The following is a 24185-nucleotide window of genomic DNA, read 5'->3' as shown; positions in this document are numbered from 1 at the left end:
CCAGTGCTATTTAATAAGTATGTTTCAACCACTCTTTGGGTCTTAATCAGATATACTCCATTATTACATTACATTACATTACATTTGGCTGACACATTTTTAACCAAAGCGACTAACAACATGGTAACAGTTAAGTTTTAAAGCAATTCTTTCAACAATTTTAGGACAATTTAAAAACGGTAGAGAACAGTAAAAATAAGTGCATCAGTGAGTGCTGTTTTTAAACAGTTGAGTGTCAGTTCAAGACGGGTGGTAAGTGCTAGGATCAGCAAGACTTGTTGTAAGTGGTGCTATGAAAGGAGATGTTCTCTAAAGAGCTGGGTCTTCAGGAGTTTTTTTGAAAATGGAGAGGGATGACCCTGGACCTGGCAGTGTGTTCCACCAACAAGGAACAACAGATGAGAAAAGTTTGGATTGGCCTGAGCGTATCTGTTGCAATATCTGTGTGCATTCCTACATTAGGTCTATTTCTTTGATAGTCAACATCATTTGCTACCACATAACAAATACCAAATAACAATACAAAAGTTTCTTACAAACTTTCCTGCATAATTCTTAAATGTGCTGCAGTCAGATGGGTGTCCTAAAGACATATAGATCTTGAGCATCTATTACCAGTGTTGAATGAGCAGTTTTTGCAGTGATCACTACTGGACATTCCACATTGCTAGACAGCACTTGAGTAGGGATAGACTTATTTCCACTTCACAAATAACCATCGCTATCTGCAATAGCTACAGTACAGGGACATTAATCAGTTCATAGCTGAGAATTTGTCCTAGGTCCACTTCCCTTTCAGCATCATATGCAGTAATAATGCATTGGAGAATGTTTCTTTTTGTTGCACTATAAAGGATATTTTTTTTGCATGGCTGGAATTTGAATGATAGGAAAGAGCACCAGTGAGATGTTTTAACTAGGGAAGCACAGTCGCCTTTACAGTAAAAAAAATACAGTGTAAATCCTCTGTAAAGACTGACAACTGTTCATAATAGTTAGTGACAAAGTACTATCTACAGAAAAATGAGCAGTCACCTACTATTCTATCAATTTATTATCAAGGAATCTATTTTGCTTCTAAATGTCATACTGAATTTTAGCTATTATTTCAATTTATATTTTAATTTTAGCTTATTTTCATTTACTACTTGAGGGTCATTGGGGTAATTCCTGTCCTGTCCTACATATCTGATACATAAAGAGTATATTAATGCCTTATTTTTTGCAATTCCTATGATATCTGATGGCAAAACCAAAAAGTATGTGAATTATGCTAATTATGCTAATTAGCAAGCTTAAAACTCAAAATTGAGCTTGGTAAACAAAATATTTTAATTCAGCACCCTCAAATTGTGTGAAATAGCCCCTTTACCGACTTTACCTCAAATTTGCCAACAGGACTTTTTATGAGCGTTTGTTAGCTATCTGCTAACAAACCTATCTATCTGTTTGTGTGTGTGTGTGTGTATGTTATGTATGTGTATGTGTGTATGTATGTGTGTATGTATGTGTGTGTGTGTTTGTACTAATGTAGTGGAATACTGCATAGTAGCCTAGTCAAGCAGGCAACCTTGATTAGGGGGAGGGACGAGCTGATTGCTTGTTAGACTGAGGCTATTTAAGTCAGCCTGGTTCCTCCACTTGCAGGACATTTTCCCTCTATGGCACGCTAGCGCAAACGCTTTCACAGAGGTGAATGGCGGTAGGTAGCCTAATACTCTCTTCCATGTTCTGTGAATATAGATCGCTCTTCGTAAAGTAATCTTTCCCTTCATACAGGTCCCACTCGGTGTGCATCTACTGGCATTAGAGATCACTGAATTCGCTATGACTCCCTGGCGGCCTCCACATTTCCGCATTCGGTATGGGTAGATATTGACGGCGCAGGTAATATCTGCTTCATAAGGATTGCAGTGATTTAGTGTTGCCTAATTGTAATGTTGAACTGCCTTGCCCCATGTCAAGCTTATCTGGGTGCCTCTGTGTTTTAGGGGTGCCATCAGCTGGTTGCTGTTTTGCCCGGGTGTAATTGTGTGTAATTGTTTGCCTTTATCTGCGTTGGATTCCTCCCTCGTGAGGCGGTGATTGTAACCCAACTGTAGCGCATGTATGTATGTACTGTTTGTGAGCGGGTCAACTGGTAGCGTAGTCTCTTTTTAAATGTGTAGATACTGTTTCCTAGTTTGTGATGCTAAGGCCTCCTGGCGTGGCGCGCTGTCTGGTGGTGGGGGTGTTCTTGTAGCTAGCCCTCCTCTTCACTGTGTGTGTGCATTAGTGTGTAGTTGCACCTTACTCTTTGATCTCCACATTTTCTAGACTTGCAGTGTAGCGCATGGTGTGATCGTACCCACGAAACACCTGAGTGATTGCATGTGTTGCGAGGTTCCCTAGTGGTGAGTAGTTGACACTCCACCCTTTTCCTCACAGGCAGCGCTGCTTCTCCTGGAGTCTTGGCTAAATCCCTGGCTGGAAGACTGCTAGTTCTGTTGTAGCTGTAGCTATTTTATGTGTTGGTTGCACTGATCTGCTTTAATAATAAATTATTATATCAATGATTTATTCCCACAGCTGCTTCCAGACTACTATTATTCCAAATTAATAAATGGTAGAACGAATAATTTCCGCCTCTGGTCTGCTTGTTCCTCCTTTTTTTTATGTAACTGAAATGGTATGGTTTGAGTTTATATAAACACCCGTGTCATTCCGTTACACTACGGTGTGTGAAGTGTTGTTCTGGCCTGTGACTTCATGTGTGTGTGTCAATTCACTTTTATTTACATAGCGCATGTTAGTGTGCAACCCAAAGCGCTCCACACACAAGACATACAAGACAGACCAGCAGGGGGCGCCAGCGTGCCAGTGACACCAACACATACAACACAGACAACAAACAAATGAACAAGTAATAAAAAAGTAAATATAAAAGAAATAAAAAATCGAGACATAACGATAAACAAACAGACTTAGCAACACATGGGCGCTGGGCAGTGATTGGGCAGTGACGACAACTTGTGTCATGTGAAGAACACACAACATAAAACATGTGGTGCTCTACAGAATAGCCTACAGCAGTGGTTCTTAACTGGTCTGGCTTTGGGACCCACAATTTCCCATGTTCATGAAGTCACGACCCATATATATTTTATTGCGTCCAAGACAACAGATTTCGTGAGCTACATGCTAAGAAAGGCGAAGTGCCTGTAGGCTTATTTGTTTGGAACATGCTGTTTGGCATTACATTTGTGAAGTCTCCAACTCCTGATGTCACCTTAAAGTACTTGACAGGTTTGTCTTTGACAGGTGTACTTTATTATGAGGCATTTTTACTCATGTTCCAGCAATTGTGAACATCGCACACTGTGGATTCTGCACCATTTCATCTCAATTTAAGTCTATTTGAAATGGGCGATTTCTTCTTTTTTTTTTTAACCACAAGCTCCGCGACCCACCCAGAATGGTTCCGCGACCCACTTTTGGGTCCCGACCCACCAGTTAAGAACCACTGGCATACAGCATGGCGCAAGCACAGGTCAGCTGTCCTCCGCAGTTTCTCCAGGCAGACACTGAAAAGTCAGGGCACAGGTCAGCAGCTCATGGATCGGATCTCCGTTCTCCGCGACACAGTGCAACACAAGACACCAGTAGTATTGCTGGCCATCTGGAAGACAGTGCAGTCTGAAGCCACAAGCGGTCTCTCAGTCAGACAAACAACTCTCAGTTCGGGTTTCAATGCAGTCCAGAGTTCCCCAGCAATCTCCCATTCCAGGCACCAGGCAGCTAACAGTAACGTTAGCATGGCAGCTAGGCAGGAACTTGATGGACGGACCCATTGCAGCATGCTGATCTCTCACAAAGTAAATAGCCAGGCCTTGGTAGTGCGGCTTGTGCTGCTGGATGGAAGGCTATCTTATAGCACCAATGCCAGTGATTTGCTCTTCAGCCCAATGGGGTAGCTAACGTTAGGCAAGTCCCTCCACTCGGCAGCCATATTGTAACACTTTTTCGTCAGAAATGCTTGTGTGCAAGGCTTCAAGACACCAACCTTGCTCCAGCAGTGAGATCACAACTCATAATTGGCACGATGTACTGTATCCACAACACACCACATGATTGGCATGATGTATTTACATATCGACTTTTTTGCCGCAGAAGGGATAGGATATGTGTAGACAACTGCCATATTGGCGTTCCAAACTAACCCCATGCATTTCTATGGAGGATTTTTTGAGTGCTGTGTCTCCTCATTAGAAAGTCTCTGGGAATAGTCCTCAACTCTGAGAGGGTGGAATTAGGGTTACCCCTCGATCACTTTCACTGTTAAAGTGTAGTCTTTTACTCTGAGAGGGTAGGGTTAGGGTGACCCCTCGACCAGCATCTCTGTTAAGGTGTAGTCTTTTACTCTGAGAGAGTTAGGGTGACCCCTCGACCAGCATCTCTGTTAAGGTGTAGTAGTCTTTTACTCTGAGAGGTTGTTGATATTTTAGCTTAACAGCCAATCAGTTCCCTTTCCTCTGTGTTTGTGAAGCAACGTTGCTGATATGTGAGTCTCTCCCTCTCGCGCGCGCGCGCGCTTTCTTTCCCTCTCTCTCGCTCGCTCTCTCTTTCTCTCTCTTCCTGGCTCTCTCCATTCAAGCAAGGCACCTACCTAACCCCTCACTTGCAAGTTTAAATTGAATTGAATTGAATAAAAATGTTCAGATTTCCTCATATTTAGCATATTTCATTAGGAGGCACAGCTCTGGCCCCACAGCCTCAGGTCTGCCTGTGTCGGCCTTTTTCAGTGGCCAGACTGTGCTCACTGAGTCTGTACATGATTTTGGGTATTTTACTGTACTCAGGTAAGTTACTGTGCATTCGAGTTAATTCTGCAAACCTACTACCACAAATAGAATTCAATTCTGTGGGAAACACTGCATTGTAATTTGGAGTAATTTGGAGAGTGTTTTCGTGATGTCTTTCCAATATGGGATGTAACTTTCCTTTTCAGTGTCAAGTTTGGTTGGGTTTAATTTTTCTGGCCATTGTAATAATGTCCTGGGCCTCAGTGATGTGGGTTGGTGTTCCATCACTAATAATAATAATAATAATCATGTGGGTTGTTGTTCGGTCACTGAGTCTCTCTCTCTCTCTGGCTGGCCCTGGTCTCTCTGTCCCGTCAGCAGACAGAGTCAGTGGAGCAGCTGGAACCTAACAGTCTGTGGAAACACTCCATCTAGTGGTCAGATTAGGGAATTCCATTCAAGGCAAGGCTAGGCAATTTTACAGGTTTTCTGTATCAATACCTAAACTTCTTGTAGCATACCATAAACACTGTGTAACCGATAGCTTAAACACATTTTTTGCTTTGCACATAGTTTCCAATTCTGAAACACACTTATTGCGAAACACTACACACAGTTTCTTACATTAGATGCTTTGTTAAAAAAAATCTCCTGTTATCATTGGGAAAACACTTCCATTCAAAATACAAGCACATCTGGTAATTGGTAAAACCCACACACATACCTGAAAACACTTAAAGAGAAAACTGAACACCAATCAGTCTGAGGCTTAGCAGTATACATTATACGTTATTGTGTACCTGTTCAAGTGTGTACTTTTACATTGAGTACCCGTGTACAGTTATGTATTTGCCACTTTACTACCCATTTCTAAAACCTATTGAAGAATTATGTTCAGTGTGCCAGTTCTAGGGTGTGTATGGCACACAAGGTGATATGTCCCCCATGCCCGAGAGGACACCGCCTTCAACGTCGACCAGGACTTGTGGCCAGATCTGAACAGAAGGGAGGATCCATACTCCTTTTTTTTACATTTTTTTCAACTGTTTACACACTAAATCTGTGCTTGTCACACACTTTTCTAAAGAGGTCTTTAAAACACCATAACCCCACACCAAATCTGCAAAACCATATACTAATTCTCAGTGTTTGACTCAGTTTTCAATTTCGTAAAACACATTTAGCAAAACACCACACACAATTTTCTACCCAACACACAAAAATCTAACAGGAAGTACAGTAACTTGATTTTGGTTTTCAAACACAACCTATCAAAATGCTACACTTATTCACCACTTATTCACACTCAGTTGTCAATGTACTCATTACTTTACTGAACACCATCCGATCATTGCCTTAGTATAGGCCTATGATATACTCTATAGATAGACCCTTTCAATCTGTTCCTAGAGGATTTACGGTTGAAATGTTCATAACAATGCAGATACTTTGAAATGAAAATTAATTGGACTTTACTGTAATGTTCTACAAAAAGTCAACTTTACGTAAAACGTGTCTTTTTGTCCCCAAGTGACCATTAGCTCAATGTGGCTTCTGGAAAATGCCTTAGGAACACGCATATTTGTTTCTGCAGTTGAAAGGGTCTATAGGCCTATGAATACATACAAGCCCAACTGCGCCCCTTCCCCACCCCCCAACACACACACACACACAGTAATATATTTTCTTTGGTAATACAGCAATTTATGTATTTGGGAAAATCAACTTTTTCAAAGCTCCATGCACATCTGGTGGTAATTTTTTTTCTGCCTTTTTTCTTGTTTGTATTGTATTGTATTCACAACAGCAAATTATTTGGGGAAAATCACTATTTTTGGTTTCAATATTGCTTAGGTTTTGAGCAACAGTGTGTACATGATGTATCCAAAATGTCATATTTTAACAAAAGTGTTTATAATTTGAGGCGAATGTTTGCTTTAGAGATGTGTTCATGACATTTTGAATGTTGTGTGTCATTTTGTTGGAGATTTTTGGCATTTTGTGTGAGAAATTGTGGGTTTTGTGTGTGGAGTTTTGAAAAATAGACAGAGTTTTGAAAATGTGTGTTAACAGTAAAAAACAGTAGTAGCAATTTCTCCAGTAATTGTTTTTTTCTTTTACTTTTGTTATGTTGCTACATTTTTTACTGTATTCGTTTCACTTTCAGTACTGCATTGATAACTGTGATTCTATTTTTCTTTATTTCTATAAGAAAATGATGTGAGTGGTTTATCTCCAAGTGCTATGTAATACAGTTTTCCTGTTGCTTACACACTTTTTGCAGAATTTGACTCATTATGACCACCGCTAGCGTAGCTAGTTTCTAGCGTAAAGTTTTTTTCCCGTGCAATGAGTCTTCCAACAGAAATCAATGGGATTTTACAAAATGCCAAATAAAACACGACAGAAACTGTATTTCGCTACGCTACTTGTTTTGGAACATCAACGAATACCACTAACCACTCGGTGAGTTGCACAGTTTTGAAAATGAACGTTAAGGGTTTTTTTAGGACATGTTTGAGCATGCCTGTTGGCAGCCACTCTGAGAAGTCAAAGGCGATTCAAAAGTCGAGACAGGACCAATCGTCAAAATTTCGGTGTCCACCACTCTAGTTCATCCAAAACAAACCAGAAAAGGCCCTCAAAGTGCTAAATACCGAAATTTTCCTTTAAATGAAGAGGTGAAGCAGCCCAGTGGTAAACATTACCTGTCCCAACTTTTTTTGAAACATGTTGCTGGCATGAAATTCAACATGATCATATATTTTCCATGAAATAGTCAAAATGGTAATTTTCAAGATTTGATATGTTGTCTATGTCCTTTTTGCTGCTAAATATGGGTTTTCTGTTTTATTTGCATTTTAGACAACATTGATTTGGGGTACATCGTTAGATCGGTGAGATTCTCCACAATTCAATTGTTCAGCTCATTTTTCAGAAACCATAAGCACCAAAGTAGGCTGCAGTTCAGATTTAGCAGCTTGGTGAAGAGAGGCCAAATGGTGCGCATGGAATTAAAGACTTGGCCCATATAGACGCCTGCCCCAAATACAAGCAGGTTGAGTTCTGCGACTGAAGTAAATATGTGTGTGTGTGTGTCTGTGTATGTGTTTGTGTGTGTGTGTGTGTGTGCACGTGCGTGTCTGTATGTGTGTGTGTTTGTGTGTGTCTGTGTATGTGTGTGTGTTTGTGTGTGTGTGTGTATGTGCACGTGCGTGTCTGTATGTGTGTGTGTGTGTGTGTGTATGTGTGTGAGTGTGTGTGTGCGCGTGCGTGTGTGTGTGTGGGACTGCATCTGTGGTGTGTGTCTGTGTCCATCAGCTAGCAGAATCACACTCGGAGACAAAGTGTGTTTTGGAATCCTGTATTTAATCAGACAAATGAAACACTTTCAGTTACAAAAATGGCTTGAGATGAATAACACTGTACAGTGACCAAGCCAAAGGCCAGTTCAGTTCTTCTCGTCTAGTTTTGGTTTGAAAGGTAGACACATCAAAAGCCTGTGCTGTCTCCACACACACTCACACACACACATACACACACACACAGATATTTTGGTACAGCTTAGTAATGCTTTGGCAGCACAAATGAAACCAACTAAACAACCACAGTGTACAAAGACTAAACTTTTCATTATCATCATCATCATCACCATAATCCTAATCTTCATCATCCTAATCATCATCACCATAATCCTCATCTTCATCATCCTAATCATCATCACCACCATAATCCTCATGACAAAGAATTAAACATATACATTTCATCATCACCATCTTCATCAGCATTTTTGTTGTTATCATTATTGTTATTAGTATAATTATAATTATTATTATTACTATTATTATTATAATTTCCATTTGTTTAACTGAGGTGTAAGTTTTTAAAGATAGGTAGCTAGGTGACAAGGGATGGATAGACCAGGGAAAGAGAGGAGTGGTAAAGAGAGAGAGAGATGGGGAAGAGAGAGAGAGAGAGAGATAGGGGAAGAGAGAGATGGGGGGAAGAGTGAGAGAGGTTGTAAGAGATTCTTTGGTTGATTTCTATGTTGCTGAGAAGCCTTTGCTGCCACCGCAGTGATCCTTTGGCCTGAAGCTATTTAGAAAAAGAAAATGGAGAGGAACTGTGTGTTCGACAAGAGAGGGTGGTCAGCGTGTGTATGTGTGTGTGTGTGTGAGTGTGTTATAAGCATCTCAGGGAGTATGTGAAGAACCCAGTGTCCGGTGGAAGGCTGGCTTTGGCATCATTCTTTGGAAACACTCCACTAGAACCCTGGGCCCTCACACACACACACACATACCCTGACACACACTTCACTAGGACATAGGCCCTCCCATACACACACACACCCTTCACTAGGACACAGGTACTCACACACACACCACGTGTCTCTGTGTGTGTGTCACCTAGCAACCATAGCTACAATCCTGTCACAGCTACGTGCTAACCGCTCTGGACTCTCTGAAGCTGGGTGACACAGCAGCTGCGCTGACCAATAAGGTTCCAGCCCAGCACACCTCAGCCAATCAGAGAGGCCAAGGGAAGTGGACTGCTCCACTTGTAGCCCATGTCAGGGGCAACAGGAAAATGTTGCTATGACGACAGAGTAGCCAAACCTGCAATCCTGCCCTTTGCCCTGTGTGTGTATTTAACACATTGGTCTATTTGGTTTATCATTAAGAATATGAGGTATACAATGAGCTATCTCTTCATCAGTAGAACTCACAACACCAACACACACATTCACAAGAAAAAACTACAGATGAGAGAACACGAGAGAAGGAGTGAAAGAGAGAGGGAAGAGAGAGGATGAGAGAGCGAAGGAGAGAGAAGGTGAGAGGCAGCTCCTCTTCTCTCCTCTCTTCTCTTTTCTCTGCTCCTTGTTTTTGGTTCATAGCTGTTTAAAGCTTTCAGAGTGTGGAGGGGGTAGCAGCACTGCTCTCTTTGAGTGTTGAGCTCTGTGGCCAATCACTGACGGGCGAACACAGTGCTGCCCCACCCATGGTCCCACCCTCTCCTATCATTGGTTGAGCAGGACCAATGGTTGCATTTGTTTATTATTTGGTTTGCAGGTCACCTTGGCACAGGTTGGGTTCTATTTCCCTAAAGATAGACCCGCCCCCCCGTGAAACGCATCTAACACATAATCATAAACACACACACACACACAACCCGCTCCAGAGCACAGATAAATATACAACTATAAACCAAAAAGGCAACATAAAGAGAATACAAAACCTAGAGAGATAGTTTAGGAAATATTTGGTCTAAATTTAAGTCATCATCACTGACATTTTTAAATTTTTCAGTTTTTTTTTGTCCTTTTGGTGTTCTTGAGTAGCAACATGTATGCAGTGGAATAAAGATTGTTTTCTACAGAACCTACAGAACCACTAATACAGAAATACATTCCGTCCAGAACCAGAGCGTTGTGACCACTGGAGTGGACCAGGAACAAATCATCCAGCCCATCTGTCTTAGAACCGGGTAGAACCAGCTTAGGGCTAATCCAGCTCACTTAGAAAACTTAGCCAGTGGGAACAGACACACCCACTAGTATGGCCACACAGTCTGGGGGGCAGCCAATAGAAACTATCATTGAATGGGTGTGTTCTTGATTGTATGTAAGGGCATGTGTATATGTCTTGATGTCTGAGCTGTGTGTGTGTGTGTGTGTACATGTGAGTGTGTGTGTGTGTGTGTGCGTGTGTGTGTGTACATGTGAGTGTGTGTGTGTGTGTGTGTGTGTGTGTGCGTGCGCGTGTGTGTGTGACTGTGCGTGTGTGCGTGTGTGTGTGTGCGTGCGTGTGTGTGTGTGTGTGTGCGCGCGTGCATGCGTTTGTGTGTGTGTGTGTGTGTGCGCATCATAAACCTGTTCTGTGCCTCTTGTGTGCATCTCTCTGACAGCTTCGTCATCTGAGAAAATCCACTCATAGCACAGAACATCGCTTAGCAACCAACAACGTGCAAACAAACAAACAAACAAACAAACACATAAACAAACACAGACACGTCTGCAGGAGTGGAGTCTGCCCGTCCAGAGCCACTCACACACGAGAGTGAGGAGGAGAGCAGGAGGGATACGCTCCATTCCTCCGTCCATATATCTCTCTATCCTGTCTTCCGTGTGTGTGTGTGGCAGGTGATGAATGGAACATAAAGAGCATCTTTGACAAACACACACTCTCCCCGATCTATACACACATACTCACAACCCAATCTGTCCACACACACACTCTCCCCGATCTATACACACAACCCAATCTGTCCACACATACACACACACACACTCCCCCCGATCTATACACACAACCCAATCTGTCCACACACACACACACACACACACTCCACCAATAGATGGACATCATCTACACAGCTCTTGGAGTACACTTTTCCATTACCCTTTAACACGCAAAACACACACACACACACAAACACACACACATCCCCTGCCTGCGTGTGGATGAAGGACACTGATGAAGATGATGATGATGATGATGATGCAGCAGTTATGTGTTTGTATGTGTGTGTGCACAGACATGTTAGGCACATGAGTGGACACAAAGAGACAGACCTAAGCACACAGACAGGGTTCTAGCAGGACAACAGCAGAGGAACACTTCGGAACATGTTCCACAATCCACATGCCATGTGTGTGTATGTACATGTGTGTCTGTGTGTATGTCTGTGAGTGGTGTATGTGTATGTGTGGTGTGTGTGTGTGAGTGTGTGTGTGTGTGTGTGTGTGTGTGTGTGTGTGTGTGTGTGTGTGTGTGTGTCTATGTGTGGTGTGTGTGTGTCTATGAGTGTGTGTGTGTGTCTGTGTATCTGTGTGTCTATGAATGTGTGTGGCCCTGGATGGGAACCTTGGGAACAGGTTCTTTGAATAAAGCTATGTCTCTGTGTATTTGGTATTTGGTTTAAGTATTTGGTTTGGTTTTGGTATTTGGTATTTGGTTTGGTTTTGGTATTTGGTTTGGTGTGTGTGTGTGTGTGTGTGTGTGTGTGTGTGTGTGTGTGTGTGTGCATGCCTGCAGCAGTCATTCTTAGTCTGTATGTGTGTGTGTGAGTGTGTGCATGATCGTCTCCTAGTCTTTCCTCTCCTTGAGTTTTTGGTTTCGGTGGTTTCCCTCTCTCCCCCCCTTCTCATCCAGCCTGTATGTGTGTATGTGTGTGTGTGTGTGTGTGTGTGTGTGTGTGTGTATGTGTGTGCGTGCGTGTGTGTGTGCGTGTGTGGCATCAGGACATGGAGAGAGAGAGAGCTTTGGTTAGAAGGTGGGGTTTGCATCTCCTGTGCTCCCCTTTCCATCGAGCACTCCTGTCCAGTAATTGGTCAGATGAGGTTGTCACTCAATCTTGGCTCCACTCAGAGAGAGAGGGCTGTACAGCACTTCAGCAGAGCAGCAGGAAGAGGCGGGGCTTGAACAGGAAGAAGCAGGGGAACAGGGGGTGGGGGTAATTCCCCTTGCACTGAGATAGGAGTTTTTGGCAGCTTTGCTGGCAGCAGGACTGGCCAATCGCAGGCCAGGATTTGCTGCCATGGGCAACAGGGTAGAATGGTTAAGGAACAGAGAAGAGGGAAAGCCTGCCCCCTGAGTCCCAGAGCCGCCAATCAAAATGTTAGTCCTGTCCTCAGGACTGGTATTGGGAAGTTGACCACCACTGGTTGCAAGAGCTGAGAGAGAGAGAGAGAGAGCGAATGAGAGAGAGGGAGAGAGAGAGAGGGAGAGAGGCTTATTAACACTCCTATATTAAATAAGTATTTAGGTGCTTAAAGGTGCTCTAAGTGATGCTGGGTAACGTCACTTCTGTTGACTTTCAAACAAAACAGAGAGCTAGCTCGCTACTTCCTCCCCCTCCCTTCCGTGCTGCTCCCATGCAATTGAAACTCTCCTAAACGCACATCTCATCTGTGATTTGCTGGAACAGTTTGTTATGTTTTCATGGCCTAGGGCTTTTGGAGCCTGGGCTGTCCACAGAGATCACATTTTTTTACAGTGTATTCAGGACACAGACAGCTGGTTGGTTAGCCTTTTAGCCTTTAGCCTGTTTTAGCTCGCTTAGAGCACCTTTAAATTCAGCAAAACAATAACATCCACAAACCAAAACCATGTAGAGCGTATGAGCATGCAGACCATAATACTTCACATCCTCCCCACACTCATAATCTTCCACAATTGATCATAAATACCAATAACATCGCTTTTAGAAATTCAATTGGTCTAAAAGAAATTTACATAGACAAACTGCATATTTCCCAATAAAACTGCATATTTCCCAATGAATTGACAAGCAATTCAATAAAAAAAACTGGATTGCTACATGACAAAGAATACCAATTAGCAAACTATCTAGCCAATTAGCAAACTATCTAGCCAAACTGAAACAAGCTCAAAGAATGTGCCCACAAAATACAGATTGGGTGATCAGATACAGATCACAAATTAGATTGGGTGATCACAGACATCACAAATTAGATTGGGTGATCACAGACATCACATTAGATTGGTTGAACACAGACATCACAAATTACAGACACAAGAGGCTGGCACCAGCCACACTGCACCCTCTGCAACCTTATGGAGCTACACTGCAACCTTATGGAGCGACACTGCAACCACTGCAACCTTATGGAGCGACACTGCAACCACTGCAACCTTATGGAGCGACACTGCAACCTTATGGAGCGACACTGCAACCACTGCAACCTTATGGAGCGACACTGCAACCACTGCAACCTTATGGAGCGACACTGCAACCTTATGGAGCGACACTGCAACCACTGCAACCTTATGGAGCGACACTGCAACCTTATGGAGCGACACTGCAACCACTGCAACCTTAAGGAGCTTGAGGACAAATACATCTTCAGAGATGTCCCACATATCTTTCAGTGAGGAACGACGTCTACTTAAAATGTAGAGGACCAAATCACAAAATCACTGGATGACAATTATCCAGTGATTTTTTACTGCGTTTTGATTGTCGGCTAAAGGCAATCTTTGTAACATGTCCAGAGTCCAGTTTGTGGTAAGATCCTAATTACTCAGAGCACTCTTCAGGGTGAGTACTATTGTTCCTTGTCATACTATTGCTCTCCTTATTTGGGCAAAGGGGGATTCTGTGAAGTAGTTGTGCTGTCATTCTAACAGAAGACAGATCAGGCATAGTCAGAGTCAGCTCGTTCTTTACGGCTCGAGAGTTACAGCTCTACCAGGTTTCTCTAAAACTGTGTGTTAACTATTTGGGTGTTAATACTCCACGAGGGGGACTATCGAGCCCTGTGGTCAGCCATTTTGGCCCTGAAAGGAAATATATGTGCGCGCACAGTTTGGGACTACTTCATAGAGTGCTGCTGTTCACTGAGTGCTTGACTACCATAGAGTGCTGCTGTTCATTGGGTGCTTGACTAGTATAATCATTCTTTGTTGTTTTTTATGTTTTAATTATTACTTTTTAAACACTTGACAACTATTGCAACTATTAAACACTTGAAACTATTGCCCTTTTATGCTTTTATACAGTATTTACCTAGTGTGTTTTATGTTTTCTTCTTATTATTATTTTTTATTCTTTACTTTTTAAACTATTCTTTGTCTATTGCCCTTCTATGCTTTTATTAGCTATTCCTGTTTGCTTTTGTTTATGTAAAGCACATTAAATGACCTCTGTGTATGAAATGCGCTATATAAATTAAGTTGACTTGACTAATCTGGAAAATGTTTAGTTTCTTTTTCTTTTGGTCTGTGGTTCCATGATAGCATTCAATTGTGCTGTAAATTATCCGCGGAGCAGCAATCTCCTCGTCGAGGAGGCCGTAACCCTGCAGTTAATAGACAGAGAAAGCTCTGGGAACAGGACACAGTTGCATGTCCAGAGTAGCCATGGGAAATTACAAGTGTCTTGGTGCTGTTCAGGGGTGGGGGTGTGGCCGCACCCCCCGCACCCCCACTTCCAACGTCACTGCTTACTACCGTCATTTTGTATGCGTTTCATTAGCATTTTTGCATGTTCAGGTTCGTAAGAAAAAATCCCTGAGAGCTTGAATGGGGTTTCGGGAATCATAAAAAATAACGCCCCTACCCGGATAGTTAATTAACTACTCGTCAGTCCCTGGGTTTGTTTCCTTTCAATAAAATCTGTATATGTCGTCTCCATGTGGACTTAAGATCCACTATATCGCTAAAATATGACTGTTGCTATGCCACTGTTACCAGCAAAAACTATGACTGTAATAGTTGGATAGTATGAATCAGATGTTTAGGCACTATGATTGTAATGTAATCAGATGTTTGCTATGTTACAGTTGATTCTACTGTTGCAAAGTCTGCCTCTTGTCAGTTCAATCATCGATGCTGATTACATTTTTTTACCAGATCTACTTCATAGGAGCCCAAATGTACAGAATTAATAGCCCTCTGCCAACCAATCAGAAAATAGTATTTCTTGTCTCTTGGGGATACGTTTTCAATAATATGCCTTGTAGTTTTTTTTTTTTTTTAAAGTTGGTATACCATGATTATTGTGTGGGTATTTTACTAATGACTTGTATTTTAATTAAATACATTTAAATACTCATAAAATGTAACAAAATATAATACAAAATATGTTGTATTATATTTTGTTACATTTTATGAGCCAGTATTCACTTCATTTCTATGAGACAAGACAACCATTTGTGACAAAATACCAAATAGTAAATACATTTTAACTCACCAAACCGAACGCCTAGGTTTTCGACGGCAGTTGTTTTGCTCAGAGCTTATTTGAAGCGTATTTGCACCAACGCCATTCATTTTCCCATAGAGATTTTTTCTTACGAACCAGGAAGCTTTAAAATGCTACAAGCTATATAAAAACTACAAGCTTCCGGGTGGCTACCACACTCTATTAGGTTTAGGATAAGTGAGTGCTTATAGGGTAAGGCTACTAACCCCCCCATAGGCTACATGGCCTATATATATAGCCTATAGGCCTATGTGAAAAGTACCAAAACAACCAACCCGTACTGTGCCATTTTTTGGCACCGTTCCGTTGGGGTACCGAGCAGAATGGTGTGGTACCTAAAGGAACTAGACCAGACTGGATCCACTGCAGTCGTTTATTAGGCGACAAAATCGTTTTCTAGTGTTTTCCAAGGTGTTGATGTTAGGAAATCAGTATACAAAAAGCTAACAGAAACCTGTGGTCAGTGCACAACTTGTTTATTTTAGGGGTGTGCACAGATGGTCAAATAATTGTCTAACTGTTCGAGACATACTATTCGAACATGATGGCTACTCGGTTATTTTAAAACGCACAGAATCAACATAACGTAGCATAACATAGCACAACATAGCATAGAAGTCACACTATCATGATAGAATTTCTGATACCACGTCACTGTTAAGTTAGAATCTTGCAGTCGCAATAAACAGTGAATCTGAGATATTTTCCCATTTCTTTGTTCTGTTTATGTAATGTGAGCCAACACACAGGACAACACACAGGACATGGTGGACAACACACAGGACAACACACAGGACATGATGGACAACACACAGGACAACACACAGGACATGATGGACAACACACAGGACATGATGGACAACACATACATGGTGGACAACACACAGGACATGATGGACAACACACACATGGTGGACAACACACAGGACATGGTGGACAACACACAGGACAACACACAGGACATGATGGACAACACATACATGGTGGACAACACACAGGACATGATGGACAACACACACATGGTGGACAACACACAGGACATGGTGGACAACACACAGGACAACACACAGGAAATGGTGGACAACACACAGGACAACACACAGGACATGGAGGACAACACAATGGAGCCACTGGATGGGGATGACAAGTTGTGTGAGACACTGAATGAGGTTAACCCTATATAACACACACACTCACACCCTATATAACACACACTCTCTCTCTCTCTCTCACACACACACACACACACACACACACACACACACACACACACACACACACACACATACACACACATACACACACATACACACACACAAACCTTGTCACTCTCTTTCACCCTGTTTCACACACACCTTGTATGGTGGCCAGTGGGTTGTTGCTGAGGAGAGAATGATTCATCCCTGTGTTAACTCCCATCACAGTGTTCCTGAACACACACACACACACACAGAGATAGGCAGAGATATAGGCAGAGGAAGACAGTGCTTAGATACACACATTAGAATAAACACAAACATACACACACACTCACACACAGAAAGACAAATAAACACACACATAGAAGGAAAAACAAACACACATATGCACACACACAGATAAGGGAAAACAAACACACACAAGTGGAAATATGGACATAAAGGGCCCACAAACACACACACACACACACACACACACACACACATAAAGGGCCCACAAACACACACGCACACACACACACACACACACACACACACACACACACACACACACACATAAATGGCCCACAAAGCGCAACACTAGTCTTGTTGCTATTTCACACCCACTGCAGTGATAATTTTTACTCATAAAGGGCCCACACACACACACACTCACACCCACTGCAGTGATAATTTTTACTCATAAAGGGCCCACACACACACACACACTCACACCCACTGCAGTGATCATTTTCACTCATTAGACTCTCATTGGTTTAATGGATGTTAGGCCCAAAACACACCCATAAGAACAACCCTTCTGAATTATGCACTTGGCATAGGGACTATTTTTACCATTGTCAAGATAACATAAATTATAATTAAAACATAATTATAAGGTTCTATCTGACATTTTTCTCAAAACTGAGTTATGGACATATTCTTGTTCTGTGACACCTTAAGAAGCTCAGGTAAGGTGTTCCTTGTAGGTGCACGCATGATTGGACATTATAGAATATATGTTTGGACATTATATCTAAACAGGCTTGTTCCGCTTATTAGTAGAACTCTATTGAATTCTTATCAGTAGAACTCTATGGAATTCTTATCAGTAGAACTCTGGAACCTTCACAATTGGGTCTGGCAAAGATTCATTGACTTACGACTTCCAACAGCGGCGTAACTAGCAGTGAAATGAAACTTAAATTAGTACATTAAACTCTCACTAAATCGTTTACAAAGTGTAGGAATTTTGTAAACGAAGGTTTTAAATGCAGTTGCTTATTCAATTCCAAAGAAATACACATCCATACCGGATTTTAGCAATTGTATTTGCATTCCTGTGTTTTACGGGCATTGGAAATGGGCTACAATGGCCTCTTGTCCAGTCGGACCTGCAGAGTAGAGGTCTACACTCCCGCGGTAGACCCGCGGGACCCATGGGTCCCGACACAAAAGAGTGCTGCGCGGGACAACTTTTGTCATCTGGGGTCTTTCTCAGGTGTGTGTGCTCCTTTCGAGAGACAGAAAGAAAAACTGAATAGGCTATCCCTCCTGCATGCAGGCTTTAGCGGGCGGGAGCGGGACATCATGTTACAGATGCGGGCGGGAGCGGGACTAAAAATGACACATTAATGCGGGAGCGGGACTGAATATTGCGGGAGCAGGACTGAAAAATCAGTCCTGCGCAGACCTCTAGTGTGTGGGTATTCCCAGGCTATGTCAAATTCTAAGACTTTGAAGCTCAATATCTCAGAACTACTCAGAACGTAGATAGAACCCTATAATTCCAAGAGGACAAATATGTTGATTCAGAGACGAATATGTTGATTCATCGTTCATGCACCTCCTGCTTCAGACTATGCGTCTAAATTGTTACAATAGGTCCCAAAGACACACAGACACCATATGATTTCCCACTTCAACACACACTCAGTGTCAGTGAACATGCAGATGTGTTCAAATGTGACTGTGTGTGTGTGTGTGTGTGTGTGTGTGTGTGTGTGTGTGTGTGTGTGTGTGTAGATTCCATGAGTAGTATTCACCTCAAGATGTGTTCAAATGTGTGTGTGTGTGTGTGTGTGTGTGTGTAGATTCCATGACTAGTGTGTGTGTGTGTGTGTGTGTGTGTGTGTGTGTGTAGATTCCATGACTAGTGTGTGTGTGTGTGTGTGTGTGTGTGTGTGTGTGTGTGTGTGTAGATTCCATGAGTAGTGTGTGTCTGTGTGTGTGTGTAGATTCCATGAATAGTATGTGTCTGTGTGTGTGTAGATTCCATGAGTAGTGTGTGTGTTTGTGTGTGTGTGTGTGTAGATTCCATGAGTAGTATGTGTCTGTGTGTGTGTAGATTTCATGAGTAGTATGTGTCTGAGTGTGTGTAGATTTCATGAGTAGTGTGTGTGTGTAGATTCCATGAGCAGTATTCACCTCAAATCACTGCTGCTGTGTGAACTGTAACCATTCTTTTTGCCCAAACGCCACAGGCTGTGAACAAAGATCACACACACACACACACACACACACACACACACACACACACACACACACACACACACACACACACACACACACACACATACATACACACATGTGCACAGCCGCACGCACACATATACACACATACACCACACGCACACATACACACACATACACCACACACACACACACACACACACACACACACACACACACACACACACACATGCACATGTGTATGTGGAATCACACACACAAACACACAGACATGCGCACACAGGTTACTGGCCTTGTTCGACCAGAACAGACACACAGAAGGATGGATCTGGGTCTGTGTGTGTGTGTGTGTGTGTGTGTGTGTTAGAGTGTGGCTACCCGACCTGAACCTGAACCGGGTCGGGTTTGGACAAATATTTAGAAATGATACTCGGGTTCGGTTCGGGTTCGGACACATGGGGGCGGATATGCACTGGACGTTTTACATTTAAAATAGCTTATTATGTTGGGTAACCAGCAGGTCTGCTTCACATGATGCAAACGTTTGTTTTTTTGAGAATAAAATACCTAACAAAATACCTAACAAAAGGATCTAACAGCCTTCTTCCTGTGTGCAAGATTTGTTTATGTAGCCGTGACAATGCATGTGCATTTCAGGCGAGAAGACAGGCTATCTTGGGTGACGTTAAAAAAAAATAGTTAGCCTAAATTTTAGCCGAGATTTTCAGACCAAAGCAAATGGAGGGAAGTCTAGGCATACGAGGTGGAGGTGTTTGCATTGCATAGGCTACTGTGGTAAAGACATGCTGCATATGGAGGTGGAGGTGTTTGCGTTGCATAGGCTACTGTGGTAAAGACATGCTGCATATGGAGGTGGAGGTTTTTGCGTTGCATAGGCTACTGTGGTAAAGACATGCTGCATATGGAGGTGGAGGTGTTTGCATTTCATAGGCTACTGCAGTAAAGACATGCTGCAGATGGATCAGTGACAGAAGGACAGTAGTTTCAATGACTTTTGCAGTTCATTTCAAGACTTAAATTTTCAAGACTTTTCGTCAATGAATTCTAGAATTCTATTTCAATAGGCTATGCTTGCTTGGGCATCTTGTGTTAATGCGTGCTGTGTGTGACCTGCGTGTGTGCGTGCATGCTCAGCTGATGGTTCTGTAAACAATTAGGAATTCCATTTTGACATTTGTTTAATGGGCTAAAGACAGGCTATCCACAAACGTGAACATTTAATCACTAGCATGGGAATAACTGAGGCATCACCTGCATCGGGCTCGGGTCGGGTTCGGACATAAAAATGAAAATGCCTGTCGGGTTCGGATCGGGTTCGAACGTGGGCCAGGTTCAGACAGAAATATGCGGCCTGAACCACACTCTTCAGAATATATGTGTGTGTGTGTGTGTGTTTGTGTGTGTGTGTGTGTGTGTGTGTGTGTGTGTGTTTGTGCTCACCCTGTGTTGAGACTCAGTGTGCTGTGGGTCAGAGGGGCGGGGCTGGCTGTGCTACGAGGAGGCGGACCAACAGGAGACTGGGCGGGGCTTAGAGGTGGTGGTCCACTGGGAGTCAAAGGGCAAATAGAGGGCAGAGAGGTCACTGCAGGAGAGAGGGAGAGAGAGAGGGATGAGTTAGTTACGAGAGAGAGAGAGAGAAGGAGAGGGGGATGAGGAAGCTACGGGAGGGAGAGAAGGAGGGGGGTGGAGAGAAGCAGAAGAAGAGAGAGATGAGTTAGTTATTGGAGGGAGAGGGAGGGAGGAAGGGAGAGAGAGAGGGAGAGATGGAGAGAGGGATAAGTTAGTTACAAGAGGCAGAGAGAGAGGGAGGGAGGGAGATTAGGGGGGATGAGTAAGATATGGGAGGGAGGGAGAGAAGGGGGGGTGCATTTGAGAAGCCTGGAACATGTGCACACACACCCTGAATCTGAAGAACCACAGAGAACCACAGTACTGCAATACTAACACACACACACAATTACACTTACACACACACACACACACTCTCTCCACTTGTGCTGTAGTGTATCAGTGGTGTGGGCATGCAGATCTAGTATTTGTATGTACAAGTATTCCAATATTGGGGCAGTCGTGGCCTACTGGTTAGGGATTCGGGCTTGTAGCCGGATGGGTTGCCTGTTCGATCCCCGACCAGTAGGAACGGCTGAAGGCACCTAACCCCTCACTGCTCCCCGAGCGCCGCTGTAGCAACCTGATTTACATTTACACTCACATTCACACCCACATTCCACACACACACACACACACTGGGTGTACCTGTTGAGCTGAGACTGGTAGGAGGTTGGGTGAGTCCTTGAGTGGTCATCTACAGTGGCAGAGGAAGAGAAATCTCAGTCAGGACACACACAAGGTGCTGGTGGTGTGTGTGTGTGTGTGTGTGTGTGTGTGTGTGTGTGTGTGTGTGTGTGTGTGTTGTACCATGTGTGGGCTGTAACAAGGGAGTGTGTGTGTGTGTGTGTGTGTGTGTATGTCTGTGTTAGGGCTGGGCGATATGGCTAAGAAACAATATTGCGATATTTTTAGTCTATTTCACGATATACGATATACAGTATATCTCCATATTTTGACATTTTCTTAAAAGGACTTCAGAATTCTCACTTTAACCCTGTGATGTTTTAAATCATGCCAGTATGATGCAGCAGGCTAGGATAAATCATACCAGTCCAATCCCTGCAAATTATATCCGCATTAACCAAATCTTGGTTATTCACAGGCGGTTTCTATTTTACATTTGCATGTAAAAGCAGGCGTGAAAGTAGTTATGAATTCTTGCCAGTAGCCTACTAAGTTTCATTTAGGCAAAAGTGTGTATGCAAACATTTCAACACACCTAAATAGGGTACATCAATTGATTTATTTCAGCCTAGAATGCAGAGCATTCATCATGGCCTGTTATTTGGCTTTATCATTCTCTCTTCTTTCCCTGTCTTCTTTGAAAGACGCTTGTCATTTCGAAACAGTCGGACGTGCACATAGACATAGACAGTAGGCTAGTCCTTCAGCCTAACGCACGGATATCATTGTAATTTTAATTTGAAGATCTCTTGTATTTCGTTTCGTTTTTCGTTTTCATGTAACCAAATCAGAACGGCCTCCATCTATTAGCCTAGCTCATTGTTGAACAACACCAGCCTATGCTACCCATAGATACAAATGCCACCGCCGCTTTTGAACTAAGAGTTCACTTCTTCTCGTCTACACTACGTCTACGTCACCTTCATCTCAATAGATGGTTAAGAGAGATAGGGACACAAAATGGCAAAGTAAGTGTTGCTGCTTAAGAAAAAGAATGAAATACTCAATATTTGCGATGACACTTTCATGTATCTCACGTAGGCCTACAGCAAACTGCAATATATCAAGTATATTCGGTATTTCGGTATATCGCCCAGCCCTAGTGTCTGTGTGTGTGTATATATATGTATGTATGAATGTGTGTGTGTGTGTGTGTGTACAGTATGTGTGTGTTGTACCATGAGTGGGCTGTAGCAGGGGAGTTTGTGTGTGGTGGCATTGGGGGCGTGGCCGGGCAGAGGGGACGTGGCACTGGAGGGGCTGACGCGTTTCTCCTTCTGTCTCCGGTTGCAGAACCAGACACGCACCACCTCCTTCTCCATGTTCAGCTGCTCCGCAATCTGCAGGATCTCCTCCGACGCCGGCTTTTGGTTCTGAGACAGGACAGGCCAATATCAATATGGAACAGCAGCAATCTCACACACACAGACACACACACACACATAAACAGTTTAATGCCTTTATTTGGATCAGACGGGAAGAATTTACAGATCCAAACATTGATAGAAGTACGTTACAGATTTAGACATGTCTGATCAAACACAGTATGCGTTGTGATGTTTTTCATCTTTTCTGAACTTGTGATTATGGTAAACATGGCATCGTCATCTCCAGATGGATACACTAGCTATTATTGCAGAAATGGAGCAGCAATGGAGCATACTTTGCTAGTCTTTTGCATTTGGCTTGCTTAGTCCACACAGTTGCAATCCTTGTAAAACAAGTTTTTTAAACTTACTGCCAGTTACAGTATTTATTTGTCCGCGAACTGTGTCCTGTCTGTATATAGTGCTCTATGCCCGATCCATTTTGAAGTTTTGGTGCGATTGTCTAAGTGGGAGGTTTCAGCCCTGCTAGACAGGCCAGACAAGATTAACATCTCATCACAACAAAAAATCCTGGTACAGCTTGGTAAGAGAGTTTTTTCTTGACTTTGTGGACTAAACTAAGCAAAATTCAAGCTTGGTGGCTGAGATCCAACAAGAAAGTACTATTTCCAGTACATCTTGATGACAGATCATGTCTCCCAAACTAAGAACGTCCCCTGGTGCGGAGGACTCAGTGGTCACAGTGAGTAGAAAGAGTGGTCAGTGGTCACACAACGGGTGTGCTTTCCCAGTTGTTGGATCAGCAGAAAGAGTTCTACAAATAAATCATACTTCAGCAGCAGCATATCAACATGTTTGACCCTCCACAATGACTGATTTTATTAGGTCAATTGTGCTGTCACATTTGGATTACTGCCCAGTTGTTTGGTCAAGTGCTAGCAGGACACACCTTAAGAAACTCCAGGTTGCTCAGAATAGAGCAGTCAGACTAGCTTTACAAAACGTTGCACAAAACGTTATCATGGCTAACTGTAGAAACAAAATGTAAGTATCATCTTCTGAGATTTATACATAATGTAATTTGGAAGATATAGAACATGACAAGTGCCAAATGGGCTTTTGGGTGTCGCGGCACCATACACACACTGTATGATCAGAACTGCAGCCGGTTGCACCAGTACATTGTAAGGTCGATCGTAAGTTTAGGTGTAAGGTGTGTCTTAAACCTTACGTTGAAACGTACTAGTTTTACACTAGCGCTGCATACTGGTTGCACCATTGCTACTTAAAGGAACCATATGTAAGATTGTGGCCAAAACTGGTACTGCAATCACTTTCAAATTACTGTAGAGTGGTGTATCCCCTCCCCCTCCCCCCTGACT

At 42.8% G+C, this 24185-nt stretch overlaps 1 protein-coding gene across 5 annotated transcripts in view; it reads right to left on the bottom strand.

The window, feature by feature from the left end:
• Nucleotides 1–11507: 11507 nt before the first annotated feature.
• Nucleotides 11508–24185, bottom strand: part of pou2f2a (POU class 2 homeobox 2a) — a 68106-nt gene continuing 55428 nt past the window's right edge. For 3 of the 5 annotated variants that reach the window (XM_042107910.1, XM_042107911.1, XM_042107912.1), the window contains exons 12-17: nucleotides 22654–22848; nucleotides 21437–21485; nucleotides 20621–20762; nucleotides 19115–19171; nucleotides 16865–16938; nucleotides 11508–12456 (exon numbers count right to left, since the gene is read on the bottom strand). In XM_042107910.1, the coding sequence (XP_041963844.1) occupies nucleotides 12128–12456; nucleotides 16865–16938; nucleotides 19115–19171; nucleotides 20621–20762; nucleotides 21437–21485; nucleotides 22654–22848 (846 nt within the window). In that variant the 3' untranslated portion in view covers nucleotides 11508–12127. The remainder of the gene's footprint in view (nucleotides 12457–16864; nucleotides 16939–19114; nucleotides 19172–20620; nucleotides 20763–21436; nucleotides 21486–22653; nucleotides 22849–24185) is intronic. The other 2 variants (XM_042107913.1, XM_042107914.1) reach the window with 2 other exon arrangements.

Source organism: Alosa sapidissima, chromosome 10, assembly GCF_018492685.1.
Source record: "Alosa sapidissima isolate fAloSap1 chromosome 10, fAloSap1.pri, whole genome shotgun sequence".
Lineage (NCBI taxonomy): Eukaryota > Metazoa > Chordata > Actinopteri > Clupeiformes > Clupeidae > Alosa > Alosa sapidissima.
This window is presented reverse-complemented; position numbering and strand designations above follow the sequence as displayed.